This window comes from Lemur catta, chromosome 5 (genome assembly GCF_020740605.2).
Source record: "Lemur catta isolate mLemCat1 chromosome 5, mLemCat1.pri, whole genome shotgun sequence".
Lineage (NCBI taxonomy): Eukaryota > Metazoa > Chordata > Mammalia > Primates > Lemuridae > Lemur > Lemur catta.
The window spans coordinates 77,603,765-77,627,108 of record NC_059132.1 but is presented as its reverse complement, the minus strand read 5'-3'; the positions used below and the strand labels follow the sequence as shown (position 1 = coordinate 77,627,108).

General features: G+C 36.0%; 1 protein-coding gene across 3 annotated transcripts in view; it reads right to left on the bottom strand.

The window, feature by feature from the left end:
• Positions 1 to 18,436: 18,436 nt before the first annotated feature.
• Positions 18,437 to 23,344, bottom strand: part of GUCY1A1 (guanylate cyclase 1 soluble subunit alpha 1) — a 54,073-nt gene continuing 49,165 nt past the window's right edge. For all 3 annotated transcript variants that reach the window (XM_045552156.1, XM_045552158.1, XM_045552159.1), the window contains 2 exons: positions 22,912 to 23,066; positions 18,437 to 19,355 (listed from right to left, as the gene is read on the bottom strand). In XM_045552156.1, the coding sequence (XP_045408112.1) occupies positions 19,154 to 19,355; positions 22,912 to 23,066 (357 nt within the window). In that variant the 3' untranslated portion in view covers positions 18,437 to 19,153. The remainder of the gene's footprint in view (positions 19,356 to 22,911; positions 23,067 to 23,344) is intronic.

Here is a 23,344-nt window from a genome sequence, read left to right as displayed (position 1 = left end):
AGGGGAGTACAATTCTGAGGGTGCTCCCAGGTCTATGCTTGTGTTTTTCAAAGCTTTTGTGTTTTGCCACTTTCTTCCTATCATGGAATAAGGGCTTCCATTTTGGGATCATTTCATAGAGCAGCATGTTCTTTAATTTCAACAATTCCTTATACAATCATTGCTTTATATTCATATGCTTGTTTAATCTGTATGGCTCAGAGCCTCCTTATTGTTTCTTCCTGAAGCTTCTGGGGCTAGTGTTTGGTTGTCACACAATAATCACACTTCTTGTTCATAATCTTTACTAATATGGTCACTCAATACTTAAAGCAAGGAATTCAGAATGCTTATAAGCAAAGAGAAAAGTACATTCCAAATGACATGTTCTGTGATGTAGTTCCAGATCAACGGGAAGAAAAGAGATCCAATAACTCAGATTCCTAAAGAGGTGACGTTCAGATTTCTTTTTAATTTTCAAATTAACTGTAAGTTTTATCACACAAAAAAGGTGGTGTTGAATATTAAAAGAAGCACTTCACAAAGTTACTTTTCTACATAAAATTCTTTTAAATATTTATCTTGCCATCAGAATTGTAAACAGAAAAATTAGTCAAACTTTATAAGTAAATGGATATCTATATACCTATATATATGGATGTCTATATATCTATACCTATGTATCCATTTACTTATAGAGTTCAAGCCTATATATGTATACACATATATACACACATATGTAAATGGAAAGAAATTAAAAGAGAATTAAAGATAATGTTTAGTATTGATTTTATAATAATTAAAAGCATTAAGTTAAATCAACTCATTACTATATCTATATTGGAAGTATATGGAATTAAATAAATATATGTTTTATTTCTGAGGAAAGCTTACAAAATCTAGATTGAGCACTAACATATTTTTGGAGTCAAATTGAATAAAATAAAAACCAATTGTTCTTCCCTTGGCCATAGCCCAAACTTACACATGGCTAGGAGAGATGATCTTATGTTTAAAAAAATAGGGATAGATCTACCATGATTGATTATATCAAAGATTAATCCACTTTGAGCACTGAAAGGTATTTTGGAGGTCACTTAGTCAAACTTTCTTTTTCTTTATCTGGAAACCTCTTTATGTACTTGTTGGGGAACAATGAAAGTTAAAAGTTTTAGCCTAGAAGTAATAGTAATGAATTGCCGTCCTCAGAAACCCTGGAGGATTTTAAGATTCCCATCAATACTTCGCTACTCCCAGTGGTAGTCAGAATCTAACATTTTAGCTATGATGTGTCTATTTCAAAAGCAGTCCATAACTCTCAAGAGCCTCAAGATAGCGCATTAAAATATTGCTCTTCTCCAGTCTATGTTCAACTACTTACTGAGCATTGCAGATATGAAAGGAAATAGGAGAGAACGAGAGCCACTCATTCAAGTATTTGGTTACTTCTCTTGTATCTTTTTTTGATTGGAACAACAACAAATAAAAGAACAAAGCTATAGGGACAGGTTGTGCAGTGTTTGATTCTTTACTCAGACTGCCTGATTTTCACCATTTAGTAGAGAAGTGACAAATGGCAAGTTACTCAATTTACTTGAACTGCAGTTTCTTCACCTGTAAAATGTGGAAAATAACAGGTCAATATGCTCTCGCGTTAAGAAAGTTGAAAATACTGCTGACCTCAGATTCGTTGTTGGCAGCAAATGTTTTAATGCAAGTGCGATGTTTAAACAGTGAGTGGTACACCTTAAGTATTGAGAACTGTTAGCTAATATTATTTTTGAGGTTGTTATTGCTGTGTTTGAAATCAACAATTAATGAGACTAAACCCCTTTTGTATACTGTATAGAAATAACATGTTCACTGGTATTGATTACATAGTAAAAAGAGCTGAAATATGTCAAACTAAAAGATCTAGATCAGCCCTGTCAGTTACTTGCTTAGCAAGACAACCTATCTGAGCCCGGAATTTCCCATTTTATAATGGTGATAACATTGCTTGGCCCACCTTCCTCAACTAAAATATTATGAGGATCAAAGAGACAATATGCTTGGAAGCTTCTCATAGACTTTAAAGAACTGTCACTGATTGTATGGAATTAGTAAGTGAATAAGCCAAGGACTCACAGGTCAAACAAGTACAAATCTGCTAGAAAATCTCTTGTCTATATCTACAGATTATGGCTTTTTCTTTTTGTTGAATATAAAATCCAAACCTAACTACATTCATAATATACAACTATATTATGATTTTTCTAACAGATATAATGAGTAAAAATAATGAAAAGGAGGTAAATTGCTAGTCTGTTTCCATAGAGCATGAGCTTTTATTTTTTTTTTCTGAATGGGTGCTTTATCAGCAACATAAAAAGTTGAAGCTAGCCTGTGTTAATTTAATAAAATCTTACTGACCTCTGTTGACATTTGAAGCAAAAGAATTGCATTGAATGTACCCACTAGTATGATAATAAAATATCATTTAGGATGTATTTTGAAGGATCTTAATGATTTTCAGTGTCTCCACATGACAGTCCTCCCATGTGACAAAAGAACATCAAGCTGAAATACAGAAACAGAAAGTCCTGAACTGGTTTTGCTGGATTCAAAGAGCCATTCATGATGCTTCACTTGAGAAGCATCAATAAATACCCTATTGAAAAGATTCCAGTGTAAAACAGTATTTGTTTCAGTAGAGTGATTCTAATGCTTTTTAGTTAAAAAAGATATCTTATCTCTAAATAATCTTTGCAGGTAACAAAGTGCTTTCATATATGTTACCTCCTCTGGTTTTCTACAAGCCAGATAGCACTTTGTTCCTTTTGCACATGAGAACCCATGACCTAGAGAAGTGAGGAGCTCCAACATTAATCAGGGTCATTACTTGACTCATTGGCCCATTGCAGATCATGGATACCAAACCTATAGCTCTGTCTTTATAATATTATTCTTTTCCTTCATGTGCTATGGGAATTAACAGTTGGTGTTTGTTTATTATAATATATAGTAGAGTGGAAAAAAATCAGAACAGTATCTGCAAATTGATAACTACATAAATTGGGGAATTTCACATTATTTTCCTAAACATTACTTTTCTTGTTTATAAAACAAAAGTGCTGTAGGTAGTAACTTCTATACCTTCTGTAGGGTTTTTGGTAAGGATCAAATAAGTTAACATAAAATGATAGCATTTTATATGCAGTGCAATACTATGCATATTTGATTTGATATCTTTATTATTTGATTCTCTATTTTAATTATATGAATTTTAAACATTCTTCATATGAGAAAATACCGTGAAAGAGATAAGAGATTGGTATTCATAAGACACATGACTGAGCCTCTCTAAAACTTAGTTTCCTCTTCTGAAAATAAGACAGTTGCAGAAATTAAAGGTGGATATTTTATATTGAAGGACATTTTAGGGTGATTGACACATGGTAAGCACTCATCAAATGTGAGCTTTATAATTGATTTAAGCATCATGTTTATAAAAGTGTAAATAATCCATTTGCACAAATGCTGTGTTTAGTTAAGATAACTTGCTTGAATCTTATACTTGAGTTATAGGGAATATAAGCTGTGGTTTTCTGAGCTCTTCCTTTGGTATCGCTCCAGCCCCACAGACAGGAACAAAAGTTATCAGAACAAAGCAGCCCCAGATGGATTCTATTCTAATACTTTAAATGAATGAAAATCAACCCTGGGACATATTTTTATGTTCTATCTACCAAATTAATGTGCATTCAGTTTATTGAACTGCTCTTATTTCTTTGTTCTTTGTACTCTCTTATCTTCATTTTCATCCTTGCCAAGAAACCAATAAAAAAGTCCACAAATAATTGGCCATAATGTCCAAGGCTACTCAGACTGACTGTTTTGGCCTGCAGTGGAAGTCTGTGGTTTTTTCAGTCAGATCCTAGGTAAAGCTGATTTTAGTGAAGCCAGGGGTTTTCTCACATGAAAAAAAAAAAAAATGCTAAGTGGAGTAAACTGAATTAGTGAGCCCTAAGCTTTGATCTGGATCTTCCTACATATGTGACAGTAGGAATGCTATAGTGGACAGAACAATGCCTCCTCTGCCACTCCTCAACAAGATGTCCACATCCTAATCCCCCAGTCTGTGAATATGTCACCCTACATAACAAAGGGAACTTTGCGTATGTGATTAAGTCAAGGATATTGATATGGAGAGATTATCCTGAATATCTGAGTGGGCCCAATTTAATCACAAAGGTCCTTATAAGAGACCAGCAGGAGTGTCATGTTAGAGAAGCAGATGTGATGACGAAAGCAGAGGTCAGATGTTGTGAGGAAGCGGCCGTGAGCCAAGAAATGGAGATAGCCTTGGGGCTCTGGGAAAGAGAAGGAAATGGATTATCTTCTAGGACCTCCAGAAGGAAAGAAGCCCGGCTAACACCTTGATTTTAGGACTTCTGACCTCCAGTACTATAGGATAAAAAATGTATGTTGTTTTAAGCTACTAAGATTATGATAATTTGTTATAGCAGCACTAGGATACTAATACAATATGCAAATTATCTTTTCTGAACCAAATTCTGAGAACTCTTTGAGACCTTAGTATGAACTACGTGTTTGTGTCCTTCTAAAACTCGTGTGTTGAAGCCGTAACCTCCAATGTGGTGGTGTTTTGGGCCTTTGGGAGGCAATTCCTTTTAGATGAAGACATTAAGGTAGGGCCTCCACGATGGGATTAATGTCCTTGTAAGAAAATGAGGAAAGACCAGAGCCTCCTCTCCACCATGTGAAGCATGGTGAAGGCATGCCATCTACAAGTCAGGAAGAACACCCTCACCAAGAACTGAATCTTCCAGCACTTTGACCTTGGACTTTCAGACTTCAGAACTGTAAGCAATAAATGTCTGTTGTTTAAGCCACTCAATCTCTGCTATTCTGTTATAGCTAAGCTGAGCTAAGACAAACTTACAAGTTACAGTCTATGTCAATCTTTCAGAGATGTCAATAATGGCAGAAAGCCTTCCCCTCTACATCCACATATATCCTATTACTGTATGTGTCAATCTCTTATTCTCCTGTTGGCCATGCTGTCTTTCACTGATGAAATGACCATACTGATGTAGCTTATATATATGAAAGGACTCCTGTCTCAGCAAACTACAACGTGCTTTGAAAGAAGGTATGTTTCCCTAGGAATAATTGTTAGGGAAATTTTTGATCTCTCCATCAGCCAAAGCTTTTCACTGCAAGCAACAGAAACCAACTGTAGCTGACTTAAAGTAAAAAGAAACATGAATATTGGGTATCTCATGAAATCATAAAGAAACCTAAAAAAATGGTGAGAGAAACATAAATTATGTATAAATTCTACTCATTGCCTCCATGAAAAGTCATGCAAAATTAATTAATTTGGGTCAGTTGTGCTTCATATATTATATAAGTATGAAGATTGTGGGGGATAACTTTGTACAAGGAAATAGCATTATTTAACAGTTGTTTTTGATTTGGGGAGTTAAAAAAGTATCTTTGCTCTCTGTGCTTCTAGGTGCATTATTACAGAGTCTAAAGTTGTCTTCTCACAGCCAAAAAACTTCCTTCTACCAACACCAAGATCCTTGGTCTGTTTCCAAACACTAATCGAGTTTTCCATGTTTCAATTACATTTGAACATCAGGAATGTGTAGCAGTAAGTAGTTCATCCTAGGAGTTGAGAATGAGGTTTGAGAAAAAGCCTGCGGTGAAGCCAGAAGGCTAGGAAAGAGGAGGGGAGCGGCATATGGAACTGTTCATCTCTAGGGCAGGGAAAAAACATCCAGGGAAGATGAGTCACAGTGCAGTTATAAGCCTGTGAATGAAAATCAATATTGTGATTTACCATAAATTGCACAGAAGATACTGCTTACAATCTAGTATAAATGTGGTAAAACAACTATAAGCCAATCAATTGGCTTTTTTAGATCCCAGCTCTACCATTCATCTTCTGATACTCATCTTCTTGCTTAGCAACTATTTGCTGGCACAGATTCTTAGTAAGAATCCTTTATCCTTAGTCCCAAATGTAACTGGTATTTCAGGCTTTATCTCTCTCTTCTACTCTTGCCCCATAGATAACATTGCCCTAACCTATTGTGCCTAGGAGAGATAGGAGGAAGCTGGAGGAAAAGGACCCACACACTGAAATTATTTAATGAAATCTGTGATCTAATTTCTTAGTGAAATCATCTCATTTTCAAATTTTAGCATGCTGTCCTAACCTTATCCTACTTGGAAGCTAATGAATTAGCTTGCTGCATTTTCATGGATGCTGGCAGAAGACACAGTATTTCTGGGTCAGTAAGTAAGGACTGTATTACTCACAGAAATAGCAATAGCCAGAGTAGCCAGTTTCCTGCATCTTGACTCCCACAAGATGACACCAAGAGGGCCTGGTGACACCTGTACATGTAGTAGGCTACATTATAAAAGAGGAACTCTGAATTTAAGGGACATAAGAATTTTATATTGGACACTAAGCACTCCTTCCCTTTGCTCTGAGGAAGATACTATCTCTATCTTTTAAGGCAGTTTGCTCTATAAACATTCCTGAAACGCTAGTGCAGAACAAAGGCAGTCAGAGGCTCTGATTATAAGACATAGGCAAACATGAAAGATTGCCTCCTAACAACACGGACCCCTAGTTTCTACACTATCTTGTCTTCTGGAGAATTTCCCCTTGGATACATCACTCTGTCAGCACTCTGATTGACTTCATCGAAAGACCTGAGCCTAAATCTGTTCAATTTGGCTCATATAGCATTTAATTACAGCTACTATCAATAGGGCTTCAAGCAGCAGGATGAGGATTGACCTCGATCATGTTCTGTATCCTGGGTTCTGAACCCAACCAGTAAAACAAACGCCATAAAAACAGCAAGTCTACCTTAGAAAGCCAAGCACTTTTCTCGTTAAATTTCTCTAGTGACCTTTCCCCTTGGCCAGAAGCATTACTCCAGGTACAGCAGGGTGTATTAGCAATTATTAGGTCACTGAATATGACATATCTGATTTTGAATCAAAAGTGTAGCTTATTATATCTGAAACAAGAAGCAGTACAATTAATCAAAGTATGCACCTAAACTATAGACACAGTTTTGCCATCTTAATGGCAGCTTGTTTATGCCAGAAGCGAAGAAGCCTGGAGAGCTAGTAGCAATGACATTGCAAAAGGCATTTTCCACAGCTTGTTGAGAATTGAATACTTTTCCTTGCAAGAAGTGGTCCAAAGCCTGGAAGAAGTGGTGGTCAGTTGGTGCAAGGTCTGGCAAATACGGTGAATGACAGAGAGTTTCCATGTCCAGCTTCTGTAGTTTGAGCAGTGTTGTTTTTTGTGACATGTGGTCTTGCAAGAGGATTGGCCTATCTCTAGTGACCAATCTTGGCTGTTTAATCACAAGCATCCTCATCACTTTGTCCAATTGGTTGCAGTAGACATCTGCTGTAATGACATTGGCCAGGTTTCATGAAGCTGTAGTGAATAATACCAGCGCTGGACCACAAAACAGACACCATTAGCTTTTTTTGGTGAATATCAATTTGGGACTGTGTTTCAGCACTTCATCTTTATCCAGCCATTGTGCCAAGCACTTGTGATTGTCAAAAAGAATCTATTTTCATCACACATAACAATACTGTATAGAAATGGTTCTCCTTTATGCCGTGACAGCAAAGAAGGGCAAGCTTTGAGATGATAGCCTCTGATGCTCATTTAATTCATGCCTTGCCCATCTATCCAGTTTCTTTACCTTGCCCATTTGTTTCAAATGGTCCAATATTGTTGGAATAGTAATGTCAAACCTTGCTGCTGATTCATGAGTAGGTTGAGATGGATTCAATTCCACTACAGCTTTCAGCTCGTCATTACCCACCTTGGTCTCAGGTCACCCATGTGGCTCATTTTCAAGATGAAAATCACCAGGACAGAACTTCTCAAACCATGGACATTCTGTGCATTCATTAGCCACATCCTTCCAAAACACTTTGCTGATATTTCAAGCTGTCTGCACAGCACTGGTTCCACGATGGAACTCATATTCAAAAATAACACTAATTTTTGACTTATCCAGAGTTTCACAAAAATTGTTGTAAAAAAAAATTGAAAGATAATCACAAGCCAAACCATGTGTTTGAAAGACTGAAGATGTACCTTCAAAATAAAAATAAAACAAGAGGTGTCAAAGTGAAGTGTCAGAGATATCAACTGGCAAACTTAGTACTTAAGGAATCAGATATTTCATACTTAACAACCTAAATATTGCAACCACCTTGGTCTGTAAGTAGAAAATCTAAATTAATTTTATTAATACTGTCTTTCATAAGGACCCCGGCCAGTGAGTCTGAGCTGAATTCCTTTGAAGGTCAAGATGGTGTCTTTGATGACTTTAACTAAAGTCAGGAAAAATTTTGTAGTGGACATAGTTACCTTGATGGACAACAGAGGCAAAGCAACAATCAGCATAGTCTGACTCCAGTAGACCTATGGCATGGTGTTCATAGAAATGAGATAGGAAGCCTACTAAATTCTTGACTTGTATAAGCAGAAAAATTCCAAGTCAAGTAAACAAAATTTTAACTTGAATCCTAAAAACAGAGACTCATGGCCCCTCAATCATTTCCCAGATTTGAGCCAATTTACAAATCCAGAATTCCTTGAATGAGAGGGAGTCTGGGTCCCCTTGTGGAAGGTCCCTACTACACTACTGAAAATGTGTACTGTTAATGTGTCTCCCACCCTTCCTCAAAGGCACCTCCAACCTTTTACCAGGATAATTATGCATTGGGGCAAAAGAAATAATCAGAGTTTCTGGGGACTACTAGATACTGGCTCTGAACAGATATTGATTTGGGGAGAGCCGGTGGCCCTCCAGTCAGAGTAGGGCCTCATGGAGGTCAGGTGATCAATGGAGTTTTAGCTCAGGTCTGATTCACAAAGGATCCAGTTGGTCCCAGAACCCATCCTGTGGTTGTTTGCCCAGTTCTGGAATGTGTAACTGCAATAGACATACTTAGCAGCTGGCAGAATCCTCACATTGACTCCATGACCTATGGAATGAGGGCTTGGTGAGAAAGGCCACTAAAACTGCTTTTACCTAGAAAAATAGTAACCCAAAAGCAAAATTGCATTCCTGGAAAGATTACAGAGATTAGTGCTACCATCCAGAAGAAAGATGTGTGGTGATTGCCACCACATCACCATTCAGCTTTCCTATTTATTTGGCCAATTGACATATGGCTCTTGGAGAATGGCAGTGGATTACTTTAAGATTAACTAGGTGGTGACTCCAATTCCACTGCTATACCAGATGTGGTTTTAATGCTTGAGCAAATTAACACATCCCCTGGTAGCCGGTATGTAGCTACTGTTCTGACAAATGTCTTTTTCTCTGTACCTGTCCATGAGGCCACCAGAGGAGTTTGCTTTCAGCTAGCAAGGCGCCAATATATTTTCACTGTCCTATCTTGGGGTATATTAATTCTCCAGCCCTATAGCATAATTTAGTTCACAGAGATCTTGACCACCTTTCCTTTCTATGAGTATCACCCAGGCCCATTACATTGATGGCATTATGTTGATTAGACCTAGTGAGCAAAAAGTAGCAACTACTCTAGACTTACTAATAAGACACTTTTGTATCAGTGGGTGGTAAATAAATTGGACTAAAATTCAGGGGTTTTCTACCTCAGTAAACTTTCTAGGGGTCCAATGGAGTGGGGTATACCAAGATATCTCTTCTAAAGCAAAGGATAAGTTGTTGCATATGGCCCTTTATATAGCCAAGAAAGAGGCACAATGCCTAGCAGGCCTATTTGGATTTTGGAGGTTAACAGATTTGGATATTTTACTCCAGCCCATTTACCCAGTGACCCAGAAAGCCTCTAGTTTTGAGTGGGGGCCAGAACAAGAGAAGACACTGAAACAGGTTCAGGATACTGTGCAAGCTGTTCTGCCACTGGGTCGTATGATCCAGCCAGTATCCTTAGAGAACAGTCCCTTAGCATAGGCATTTATATGAGTGATGCAAAGAGTTCTGTCAGTAATTCCACTTTATTTCCATAGTTTATGGCCCCAAAAAAGGGTGCCTTTAATCTGCTAATATGTAGTTTTACAAGTAGCAGAACAAACAGCTAGGATGTTGGCAACAACCCAAGAATAAGTAAAAATATAACAGGACACCATTGGATTTCAGGTTAGCTGAATTGTCAGTGAAAGAGGCACAGTCATGGAGGAAACCTCTGTGAATCGAGGGTCCCCTTGAGCCAGTATCTTTGCCATAAGTGGCAGAGTAAGTAGTAAAGATTCCCCCAGAGTGAGTGACAGCTGACACTTTTTTGTGTAAAGCTGAGATGCTGTTGGCCCTAGGCTAGCTACATTCATGAATATACCATTTCCATTTACCAAGTAAGAATTGTAGAGCCCACCTTCCCACTGTGCTAATCAGTGAATCTGAGTCAACACACCCTAAAATGAAAATATCAGGCTGAAGAGTCACAAGGCTTTCGTGAGGTAGGCATTCAGTTTTGACGGGAGCCTGGTGGCATGATAAAGAGGCTTTATAATCGAAGTTATTTAATAGCTGTGTCAAGGAGGTGGCAAGTCAAAACCTCAATGATGACTTCTGGGTAAAGGGTGACTCCCTTCACCAGAGGCTCCTATCACCAAAATTATGAGACATGGAGACTTCTAGGTCGAAGAGGTGGTGGGGCTCCAAAGGTACTAGTGCTCACCTACTTGTTGTTATTGGTCAGGAGAATTCCTTCTGGCACTTCCTGAACAAGGAAGTATGAGCACATAGCACATCAACCCCTAATGTGCATTCAGATACAGGTATAAAAAAAAAATGATACATTGAATTGGCCCCAAGGACCCACACACAAGGTCACATTTGCTTCCCTTCCCCACTATGATTCTTGCCCAAACTCCATTAATTGAATTTGTATGCCCCATCCCAACAAGGGACCAGGTAGGATGTGACCTGGGTGTCAGTACACAACAAAAGCATAACATTTTGATTCCCTCCCCTCCCCAAAGCCTCCACCCCCTGTCATACTTGGGCAGTTGTTTGTGGTTCTGTTTCCCCTTGGGGGCAGGGAGACATTGGCCTCATCCCTAATCATCTTTCTCCTTAAAGCAGCTGAGATCAGACTAGAGAGAGAAGGATGGATCAAGGGGCGAGAGGGAGAGAGTGGCTCCATACTAGCAAGAGAAGAACATTTACTTTCAGTTTGGAGCACATGGAGGCAGCTCTGGCTCAACCAAATGAACTTGCGATGTATTTGACCTGCTCAACACCTGTAGCGGGTGGCAGAGCCCTCATTACTGACTTCATCTATTTCAGCTTTGGGGGGTCCCTTGACTGAGCACCCACAGCAGCCTTGTATTCCAACTGTAGCTGATATGGGATTGACTGGCACCGGGCCAATTTTTATGAAAGGACTCTGAAGCATCTGCTGCTCCTTTACCAAGAAAATAAGCTTAATTTCTTGTCCCATTTAAGTGTAAGGGCTGGGGGAGTTTTCCAAGGCTATGGATTTGACCTCCAGAATTTATCTACAATTTTAGTCTCTAATTTCTCTAGTGAGTCACTTCCATCAGCATTATAAACCCAATTCAGGGCATTAAAAGCCCAAAGATTAGTCAATGGCCATATTAGTTTGCTAGGGCTGCTGTGATAAAGCACCACAAACTGGGTGGCTTAAACAACAAACATTTATTGTCTCCCAGTTTTAGACACTAGAAGTCCAAGATCAAGGTGTCATCAGCACTGGTTGCTTCTGGGGGCTGTGTGTTCCATGCCTCTCACCTAGTGTCTGGGGATTTGCTGGAAATCCTTGCTGTTGCTGGGCACGTACAAACATTTCCCCAATCACTGCCTTCATCTTCACGTGGAATCCTCTCTGTGGGTCTGTGTTTGAATTTCTCTGTGTCTGTTTCTCTACAAGTCATGAAGGATTGATGGAAAATTGTCTCCTGACAGAAAACAATGAAGACAAATTTACCCCCAAGCTTGTACTACTAGCCCGTATACTTGGATAAGCCAAGTACAATTTATTTCTAAATGTAAGTTTTTTTTATTTTAATTTTGTATGTGATTAAAAAACAAATTTTCAAGTTTAGTTTTTTGTTAATAAAAAATTAAAAATTTTATTTCTAAATTTAATTTTTATTTTATGTATGGTATGAGTTTTGTTGGAAATAGGAGCTTTACATACTCAAGTAAATGTATTTTGGTTATATTATTATCTTATTTCACAATAACTTTTTGAAAGAAGAATTTGGATACACAGCAAATGCCTGACATAATGGTTGTTCTAATCTTGTTGTGTTGGAGGTTTCCTCTCTCCATAGCAGTAAGACCTACATCTGAACAAATGTTTTTGTATAACTTGCAACAATATTGTTTTTACTTTATTCAATGGTTCATTTCTCTTTTTAAACAGAACTCATTTTAAATGTTAAGATTTTTATTTAAACACTTTTTTTAACAATATTCATGTGGCAGCAATATCTAACAAGTTTCTGAGACATGAGGTAACATTTTGATAGACTTTGCAACTCTGCCAGCAGCAGAACTGAAAATAAATGTGTTATTTAAAGCAATCATGAAAGGAGTGTTGTTAGCACTAAGAACGTTTTCAATGAAGGGTCCAATGGCTATCTTTCTATAGATGAAAAATGAAATGAATTACTTAGAAAAAAAATTGAGATACTTATAGCAACACACATTTATTAAAAGCTGGAGAAAAATATGTTGAGAGAGATGTTAAATACTTGCCAAAAAGAAAACTTTAGTTGTCTGTATGTGAAACCCCATGAATAAATTCACATAGTAGGACCAAAAGACTAATTTGCTTTGTTCCTAAAAAGTCAATAGTGGTCTCATCTAAAAATGGTCACAGACTTATGACAGTTTATTCATTTTTTAATCATTTCAAACATTATTTACTATTTTCCCCTTTAGACAATAGTTCTTAGTCAACATTTATTATTTTGTCCCCTCTAGACAATAAGGGTCTATGGTGTCTCACTGGAGTGATCTAGGAGTGGATTTCAGGGAGTTTGCAAACCTCTGGAATTATATACATCTTGTGGCATAAAGGCATATGCACATTTTTGGAGGAATGATGGTCTATATATTTTATTCAGTTCTCAAAGTGATATGTGACTCAATAAAAGTGAATACCCATTGGCTGATTATAGCAGTTTCCAAAGTAAAATATGAAGATGATTCACTTGGGTAAGTGAAAAAAATACTAGAGTTTCTAGTTATATTCATGCTTATTTATAAAAGAAAATACTCTGTACTAATATGTAGTATATGGATTGAGAGCAGCATATATCAGCATGTAGGGTTGGTGTGCTAAAATATTTTACTAATAGTGTGCAGTAATCCAAAAAGGTTGGAGACCACTGCTCTAGATCAGTCAATGTCAAGTTCTCAGATTTTTCAGGGTATCTTTAATTTACATGAGGGAGAAGGTGAAGGAATAGTAAATTCTCAAATACCAATATATTTTCATTCATTTCAATTTTACAAGGTACAGTTTATTCAGGGAAGAAGGCCATTCATTGTGATTAAACAGTGCCTGGATGTTGCAAACCCCTGCATCACTGGGCCTGCCTATTTCTAAAGCACAAATTCCATGACCACTGTCACCATAACTTTCCAAAGAGCTTCAGTTTTGCTGCTCTTATTCCAGATGTACGATACTTAACACAATGGACTGTCCAACTTCTATAACAGTATTCTGCTTTTGCTTTGTTTTGTTTTAGCTTTCTCTGAAACTACCTTATAGTTCTTTCCTCAATACAGATGGGTTTGGCAACATTTCAGACTAAAATATCTGAGCAGATACTTTAAGATTTGGGCATTATGCAAAGTCATTTTCTGCCAAGCAATTTTCTTCACACTCTGGAAGGCTCATTTGTGATTTAATTTTCCCACATTACATACTTGAAAACATTTAAAAACTTAATAGGCAGCCACAATCTTATCTCAAATCTTTCACCAGAATATCCGAGATTAACTCCTGGCTATACCATTTAAATTTTGTCCTGATTTCTACTCAAATGTTTAAATCTAAGATGTTAACATTTTCATGAAACTAATGATTTATTATGATGGAAACAAATCTGCACTGATGGTAAAAGATGTGTGACTTTTAGAATATCACAATTTTTTTTGTTTTGCTTTTTTTTTTTATCACAATATATGCATTGATGAAGCTTTGCTATTTGGGGGGCAGACCCTGAATACGGGAAGAAATGGGCATAAATAAGAAAGTAAGGAGACAATTTTGCATGAAAAAAATGTGTGGATTATGTGGTTTAGTCAAAACAGATGCAGGTGTGGCTAAGTTAAGAACAAAGCTGCTTCAAGAGAAATCTAAGTGGCAATAAAATGTACAATGTTTGAAGTGGCTTAAAATAAGAATACCAAATGAATACATGCCATCAATATAATAAGAGACGTATTTTTAAGTGAGCAATACTTCATAAAAAACCCAGAAGCCTACATGCTGAAAGCAGAAGAAAACTGAACTCAACAAAGACTACAAAGAACTAATGGCATCCATTACTGTAAACTCATGGCTTTCCCAACTAGAGCGATTGTTCCCCTTCTCACTAAAGGACAAAAAGATTTCCCGAGTCTTGAAAAGTATCCCACCAAAGACTGTACACTATAACACCATAAATTTTGTTTGAAAATGACATTTTTGTGTTCTCTGCTTAACAAGTCAAGCTGTCCCTGCTTTTAGCCTGTGTTTAAACAAGAGAATTGCACTTCCCTGTCCTCTCTGCAGCATTGAGTTTGTGTTTCTGAGGAGATTAGTCCCTCCTTGCAGGAACTGTGGGGCCTCTGGCACAGCCCCTTCTAATGACTGCCCTCCCACCTCTCACACATGTCACATCCCCCATCCCCGCTCCTTCCTTTAACTGTCCCAGTACCCCTATCTAAAGTGTGAAATAGCACCAAAGAGCACAATTAGGTGAAAAACTCTGTTTTACTGTTAAGTGAAGGGTAGTGATCTATTGATCTACATTAATATGTATCAAAGAGATTCTTTTTCACTTATTAATAATGATTTATGCAGGTCAAACCCATGTGCTTAAAACTACTGCAGTAATTCATTAACCCATTCTATCTGGGACTGTGAACATTTGCTGTAACAGGGCCTTGAATATGGCCTTAAGGCATTATATAGCACTAGACTTCACTGGGGCTTTGACACGTAAAGCTCCATTTGGGCAGTTTCCCAGCTCGGTAATCTCAGGGTATTCACGTCTATTCCTCAGGCACTATTTGGAATAGACATCGTGTTCATTCATTTCTTTAATTTTCTAGGCCCATCACAGAACACCCTGTTCTATCCTACACCTTCTTCTAACTTAACATGGGACAGGCCTGGGCAGAGTCTGCCTTAGTGTGACTGGCAATATCAGGGAGAAACAATTTGAAGGAAGATTAGTTAAAATGCTGAAGCAACTCTTCTTTCCTCCCTACCAAAGCATCTGAAGGACTAATGTCCTTGAGAGTGATATGAAATTCCAGTGCCAAACATCTGAGCTTTATATTCATATTTTCAGCAAAATATCCAGGATATAGCATCAATTTTTCCCCTTGAGATATAGGCAGATAGTCATTTAGTCATCTCTGTAAGTAAATATCCATCCTATCCATCCTTATCCATGCTGTTTCCGACATTGCCTTTCAAAAACACACATCTGATCATATCATTCTCTTCCTTTAAGATTTGATGTCTCCATTTTCTAGTAGCTTTAAATCTATTGGCCTGGGAGACAGAAACCAATGAGTCTGCTTTTTTTTTCTGTTTTGCTTTCTCTTTTCTTTTTTTCTTTTGTAAGATTCATTTTGAACAAATTAAACATACTACCTCTAATTATTATTAATTGCATACCCTTCACGATTTTTGTCCAGATGTTCTTTCTGTCCTTACTCTCTTCCCTTCCAACTCATCCCAGGCAACTAGCTGTCCAGAATATACCATGCTGCTCCCAAATCCCATTTCTTGTGTGTGCTAGATCACTTGCCTGGACCATGTCCTTCCCCATCTCTGCTAGGTGAACTGTAAGTCCCCAAGAACTGAGGCCCCTACTTTGTAATCCCACAGAATTTTGTAATTGTTTGTCATATATTTTTCTTTCATTTTCCTTTCTTTATAGAATGGTCCATATAATATTTTTAAATTTCAAAAATACAGCATTACCCTGGCACACAGTAGGCACTCAATAAATGCTTGATGCATGAATACATGAAAATGAGTAAATGAATCTATTAGTATTTATGTTTTCTTAATTATTAAACTTGGCATTTTCTTACAAAGTCTAGATGGATGTAGAAAGATAAAACAAAATGGGAAGAAACATTGTAACTCTCTATTTCTCTTTGCTTCTTGATGCAAAGCATCTGCAGAAAACTTCAATACAACTCTATGCTTGCTTGAGAAATATGTATGAGGAGCTAATTTATTTAACATTTTGTGTACTTGACACAAAATAACAAGACAAGAAGTCACAAATGGAAACTATATAACCCAAGCAGAAGGAATAGCTCCTGGAGTTCTCAGGAGAAACAGGCTGATAGGGAAGCAGTCTTGGGACTCAACCTTATTTTTTAGAATAGGCAACTGGCAACATGGTTCAGTACCCTTAGTCTCCTACTCAGTTATAGGCCCCGTCTGTGCATTCTTTTCTCTATCCTCAGTTTCACTCCTAACCTTGGAGCTCTGATTTTGGTCTCTTACTTCTTTTGAGAATTTACCCTTCATGGTCTGTGCCCTGGCTACTATCAGTGGTCTGGGTCTGAAAAACGTCTTCATGATCTATCTCTTCCCTAAACCAGATAAAATGGAGAAAAAAGAGACTCTTAAAATTTTTTAGCATCCAAATCCAAATTGTGACTTTTGGATGCATTGTCTCATGGGAATGTACATTCTTTTTGTTTAAAGTGCACAGATTATCCCATCATTAATCTGCCTTTGTAGGCTGATCTAGGGAACCTATCTCAGATGATTTAATTTCTCTGGGAAAACACATTTTTGGTAACCTTTTCATTAGATAAAATTCCAAATCTACAGAAAAGTTGCAGGAAAGTACAAGGAACTCCTGTATAGCTTTTTACCCTGATTATGTCCATTTCCCCCATTGTTCTGTGTGTGTGCAGGTTTGTGTACACTAATACATCACACACATATGGAAAACACTTTTTGAATTCTAATTAAGTTATAAACTTTTAGATAACAAATTATTTCCTAATTAAGGTCTGCTTAGATATTGTTGAAGACCACATTCTATTTTATGCTTTGTAATTTTCTTTAATTTCTATTATTTCCCTATAATAGGGGTTCAGTTCCACAAAGAAAAATGTATTTACATCTTTATTTTCCTTGTAAATACTTATTTAACTTCATAAAATTATGAGACTGTAACTATATTTTCCCAAGGCTTACGGTACTCTCCAGTAATAGGGTGGGTGTTGAATGAGACACATTCAGTCCTATTCTTCACTAAGGTAACATTCAGTAAATAGTAATCATTGTAGCATCTATAGTGGTACCCTTGGGATACTGGAGGTCAATCGGCAATGACTTTTTATTCCTGACATCACCATGGGCTAGCCTGAGGACTAATGGAGACAGTTAAAGAACTTTTAAACTGAGTTACTTCTCAGAACCCCAAATAAGAGTTCATCGTATCTATGGCTCTGCTAATACTGATTTTAAAACTACGATGTTCATCTTTTTCTTGCTTTGAAGTTGAGCTCTTTTTTAAATCAAATCCTTGTCCCAAACAAAACTCTGTAGACTTTTTAGTTTAACAGAGAACTTAGACTGACATCATTTCCTTAAAAAAAAAACTCAAGCTCCAGAAAGATGTTTAGAAATTCCCATAATGAAGTCACTGCATCATTTTCTTCATCAATACTAACAATCTCTTTAAAAAGTGACATTGAGATATTTCAACTAGAATTAAAATCTTCATGTACATATACTTAATGAGTCAAAAACTTGATTCTTACTTAGTACATATACATACACCAAAATGTTCGATACAAATACTTTAAAAAATGAGCTATCAATAAAAAGAACAAGTCTTATTTTTTTACTTCTGAACTTAGATTTTCTTCTTGCAACTTTATATGGCTCAGCATGGCAATGAAAACTGTCTGCTGAAGTAGGTCCAAATTACTCCAAGTGTATGTGTATATGTGCGTGTGTGCAAAAATGTCTTACTACTGTACTTTATGGGTCCTCTGGGAGTTTACTTTACTCCCATGAGGCTTATGGCCAAATTAAATTAGAATAACATTATTGCATTTTAATACAGGTTATAAATCTCTTTTATTCTGAATATTTTGCTATTATGATACTAAAATGCTAATATGAATTAAAATAGCCTTTACCATATATAGAATAAAAAACAATGTCAAACAAAAAGAAATATTTATTGTTACGACACATGGTGTTACGGAGAATATTTTTAACTTCAAGAACTAAAAATAATCTTTGGTATTTACAGAAGAACTATTTTATATTCATATTGCATCTAACCCCTAATTGCTTATTTTCTAAAATGGAAGAAAGTGCAACAGAGAAAAAAAGTCTCAGCCTGTTTTCCTATATAAGCTAAACAGTTAAATGAGAACATGTAATAAAATGCAGAGTTGAAAGGTTAAAAGAATTTATGATATCAAAGAATGTAATTTCTATTCAAAAAGCTTTTTTAAGGCCACACTATCACAAACACACTTTAATAACCATGGCATTCCACCAGGGCACAAGATTGCAGGTGACTCCATCACTTTGTACAGTTGACTACAATTATCTGATATATGTACAATGTGCTGAACTTTGAGTATGGGTTGTAAGTGATTGTTATATAACAGAAATATCCCCCAAAATGTTACCTTTTGAGGTTTCTTTAAAAAAAAAAATGGAAGTGTATTAAAGAGTATTTGAACAGAAGAGTATTGAATTGAATACATTTTTGTCATGTTAAATGGGAGAATGAGTAGATTGTGACTTAGCTCCTGAAATTTTAATACTGCTCCTTAGCCATCTGCAGTCCTAAAGTGCTTTCAGAGGTTCTACACATCCTCAAAGGAGTCAAACCCCAAAGACTAATGAACAGGTATACAGTTCGCTAATCTATTCCTGATGCTTTGCCTAAAAAATTGGCATTGCCATCTTCAACATCTCTTTTTTGGAACCATGGTTTTGAATTTGTTCCTTGTTGATAAGCATCTAGAAAATGACAGATTCCAGGAATTTCACTGGGGAAGTTTGGTGGAAGTTCTTCCCTTGATCGAGGGGTAAACACAAAGCCAGGACAGTCTTTGAGTAATCTGAAAAGATTAAAATAAAAATATTAAAATTTAACACTGGCATAAATGTCCACTCAAGAAAAGAAGACAAAATAAGTACATGAATATTACTGAGAATATTAATAAACCAGCCATTTTAGGTGTGATTGACAGAAAAAGTCTAATGACATTGACAGACATCTTCACAGAAGTACAATGAGGAATAAATTCACAATAACAAGAAAATTCTATTAACTAATGTATTTCACGCCTGTTGGAAAAAATAAATAATTATAAAATATCTTTGCAAAGACATAATCTATATAACAGTGTAATTCACAATAATGAAAAAAAAAACCAAAATAATCCAAAGGTCAAATAATAGCAAAAAAACCCACACATAGTTATAATGGTATTAAATAAGGCTTCCTAAGTTGAAAGAGATAAGACATTGTCCATTTATCAATTCATCAATTGTACAAATATCATTGAGAAGTAATCATGGGCAAGAAATTGTGAAAGAAAAGTAAAATGATAAAAGTGATGTGAGAACAATATTTGAATCTTCCAAAAGAATTTTTATGAATTCTAGATTAGTAGGACTCAAATGATATTTAATTATAAACAACAGCACTCTACTTACTGATTGTTATAAGCATCATTTTTTTTTCCTAAATTTACCTGTTCTACCAAATTATATCATTTGTTATTTACTACTTGTCCATATGCTAAATGTATTTTAAATTTTAATTTTACTGATTAAGGTACTGGCACCTCTTCCCGTTTGCTTCCCTAGCTTTCTCCCAAATGCAAACTTAATAAGCATTCCCTCTAATCTACTAGATTCTCTCTACTACTCAGGCCATGGATGAAAAATGTTGAATAGTTGTGGCTCTTCACCCACTTCTACAGAAAATCATTTATCATATATGGCCAGTCAGACCAGGGCCTTCTACTTGCCAGTCTACGATGTCATGTCTAAATGAAATAGAATTATGTTGCTTAATTAGATTTTGGTACTGTGACAACTTTTATGGGCTGAAGAAACCAATTGAATAGAAATCTGTGTCTCAAGAATTTCATACCTTGAGTAGAATACAATGTGGTATTCTATTAACTAATTTTTATTGGTACATCAATGAATGTGTAATGTACAAAATCTTAAAACTAATGAAAATCTTAAGCTTTTTAAAGAAACTTAAACACAATTAGAATGTCATGGAATTAGAAATGTTCATAAAATCATCTTTTAAAAAATCAGAATTTACAGGAAAGACAGCTTAGAAAAACAAAACCATTTAGATCAAAGCTTGATGACCATAACATCAAGAAAGTCAGCAACATTCTAGATGTCCTCACATGGTGGACATTTTCTCTACTCCCTCTTGATCAGACACCATTTGCCCCAAATTATTGCATCAACTCCTCTGTTTTCTGTTATGTCTCCTATATTCCTTTATTCACTTTGTTCTTTCTTCTTATAAAAGTCAAGTCCTGGTTCTCTAGCACTATGTTCTCAGACACCTACAAATAAGAGTTCCTAGGTCTATTCACCCACCCTACACTGGGCAGCATTCATGCATACTTCCACCTGCCATGTTTGTTTTTATTGATCGCTGAATCACTACATAAGCCTCTATGATTGATCCACTGCCCTGAAACTTTAACAATATGTAATGTAGTGTTTACTTGTTTTCTTTACTTCAAAAAAAAGCAAACAAAAATACAGAATACTGTCCCCTAAAATAAAACACCTTACAACATTTAAAAGAAAAGAATGCATAATTTCATTACAATCCTACATTCTGAATCACTGATTAGAATTTGAAAGTAGAAATTTGAAGATAAGGATTTTTTTTTTTTGGTGTGGGTATGTATTCTCTGTCCTAAATTTACATAGGTTTCATAAATACATTGAAGAAGCTACATTTGATGTTAAACATTATTTTATTACTAGACAAATGTCATTCTAGAATTCAATGTATTGCCAATAAAGCTCTCCAAAGAAACAATTGCCTTTTATATTTGTACATCTTCTATTGGCATCTAATGCTTGTCCTGAAATTAGAGCAAAACTAAAATTATGTCCCTATTATTAGTTAAATTTTACAAAGCATGGATGTTTGATTGAAATTTAAATTACCTATACCATTTTACGTTTTCCTATCATATAGAAAAAAATGAAGTAGCTCTCTCTAAAAGGATTTTAAACTGTTCTTAAAAGTATTTCACATTAAGTATTTATTTCCTGCCTAAATAAAATATATTAACCACTGCTTGCCCTTTAGTCAAGACATAAATATCTCATACATGAAAATAAAAAAATTATTATTGAAATCAATAGAAAAGGGAAAAAGCTATATCATATATGCCTATAAAAAGTAGAAATGTCTTTTGCAAATGTGCTGAAGTTCAACATAAACTGAATTAAATTTTCAATATCATTCACATATGTGCATAGAAACATGTAACTAAGAAAAAATGAAAAACACAAAAATGTTAATAGTTATTATCTCTGGATAGTGAGATTATGAGTAATTTTGATTTATTTTATAAATTTCTGATTTTGTAAATTTTCTAAAATGGACATATTACTATTGTAATCAAAAAATATTTTATTTAAAAAACGCACTGTCTACAGTATAAAAACCTACATGTACATTTCTAGTAACATTGTCAATACAGTGAATCTAAGATTTAAGTCATAAATAAGCCTTGGCCTGCTGCTGGAAATGTATTTTAACACGTCGTGATCTTCTGTTGAAATACCCGAGTTTCTCAACTATATTTGGGGAGTAGAATGAATAGTTAGTATCAATGTCTCCAAACATGACTCAAGACCACCAGACTTTAAGATATGGAACAGAAGATTTTTGAAAGAGTTCAGTTTTATACTGCTTAAAAACAATCAAAATAGAAAAGAAACAGAAAAATATGTTTTTCATATGTAGAGGTTTTGTTTTAAGGTGGAGATGCACACCCTATCTTTCTTTTTATTTGGTTGGTCCTGATTTGTACCCTTTATAATTAAACCTTAATAGTAATTCTAGTGCTTTCCTGAGTTCTGTGAGTCATTTTAGCTAATTATCTAACTAGAAGGGGTCTTGGGAACCCCCAAATTTGTAGTCAGTTGGTCAGATATGCTGATGGTGTAGAGAACCATGAAGTGTGGTTGGCATCTAAATTAAGGGCAGTCTTGTTGGGTACCATGCCCTGTAGCCTGTGGTTATGACTGTGCTAATTCTAGGTGGTTAGTGCCAGAATTGTACTGCAGTACACCAGCTGATGTCAGAACACCTATCAACATACTAAGAGCATTAATATACACATATAAAAGAAGAATGATGGAGGAATACATGATGTCTGCCAAAGATTACAGCTGGGCTACAAATACCTCAGGAGCGTTGTTCTCATGAGGCTAATACAAAGTTTGCAGAAAGACTTAAAGTGGGGATGATAAAAAGTTATTGCTTTGCTTTTTCCTTTAAGATTATCTAAGTAAGAACAAAAATGATGGAGAATGAATCAAATGAATGGGAAAATGCTAATTGTGTATGAATAAAAACAATAGATTGCAGGTGCTTAATGCAATCAATACCTGTAAGTTGTTGGACTGACATTGATTTTCCGTGGTACACTGCAGGACTCAAACTTGTTAGCCAGAGTGACATTGTTTCCAAAAAGACAGTAACGTGGCATTTTAACTCCAACAACTCCAGCAAAAACTGACCCAGAATGCAGTCCAATTCGCATCTGAAAGCAAAAAATAACACAATGTTCCCAGTCACTGGTGAACCACTTCCCACTTGTCAGTGTTGTTTGAATGCTGTCTAAATTATTTTACCATTCACCCTCACCATACCACCCCTTTCCTCAAAACCTCCAGCCAGCTTTCCCCTACTCCATATGTGCAATTAAAAACTACTAGTGCAGAATCAGCAGTCATACCTCAGAACTCTCCTCAATTTATATGGTTAGGTTTAGTACATGAACTATTTTTATTGTGCCTGTCTTTAGGATCTGAAACAAAT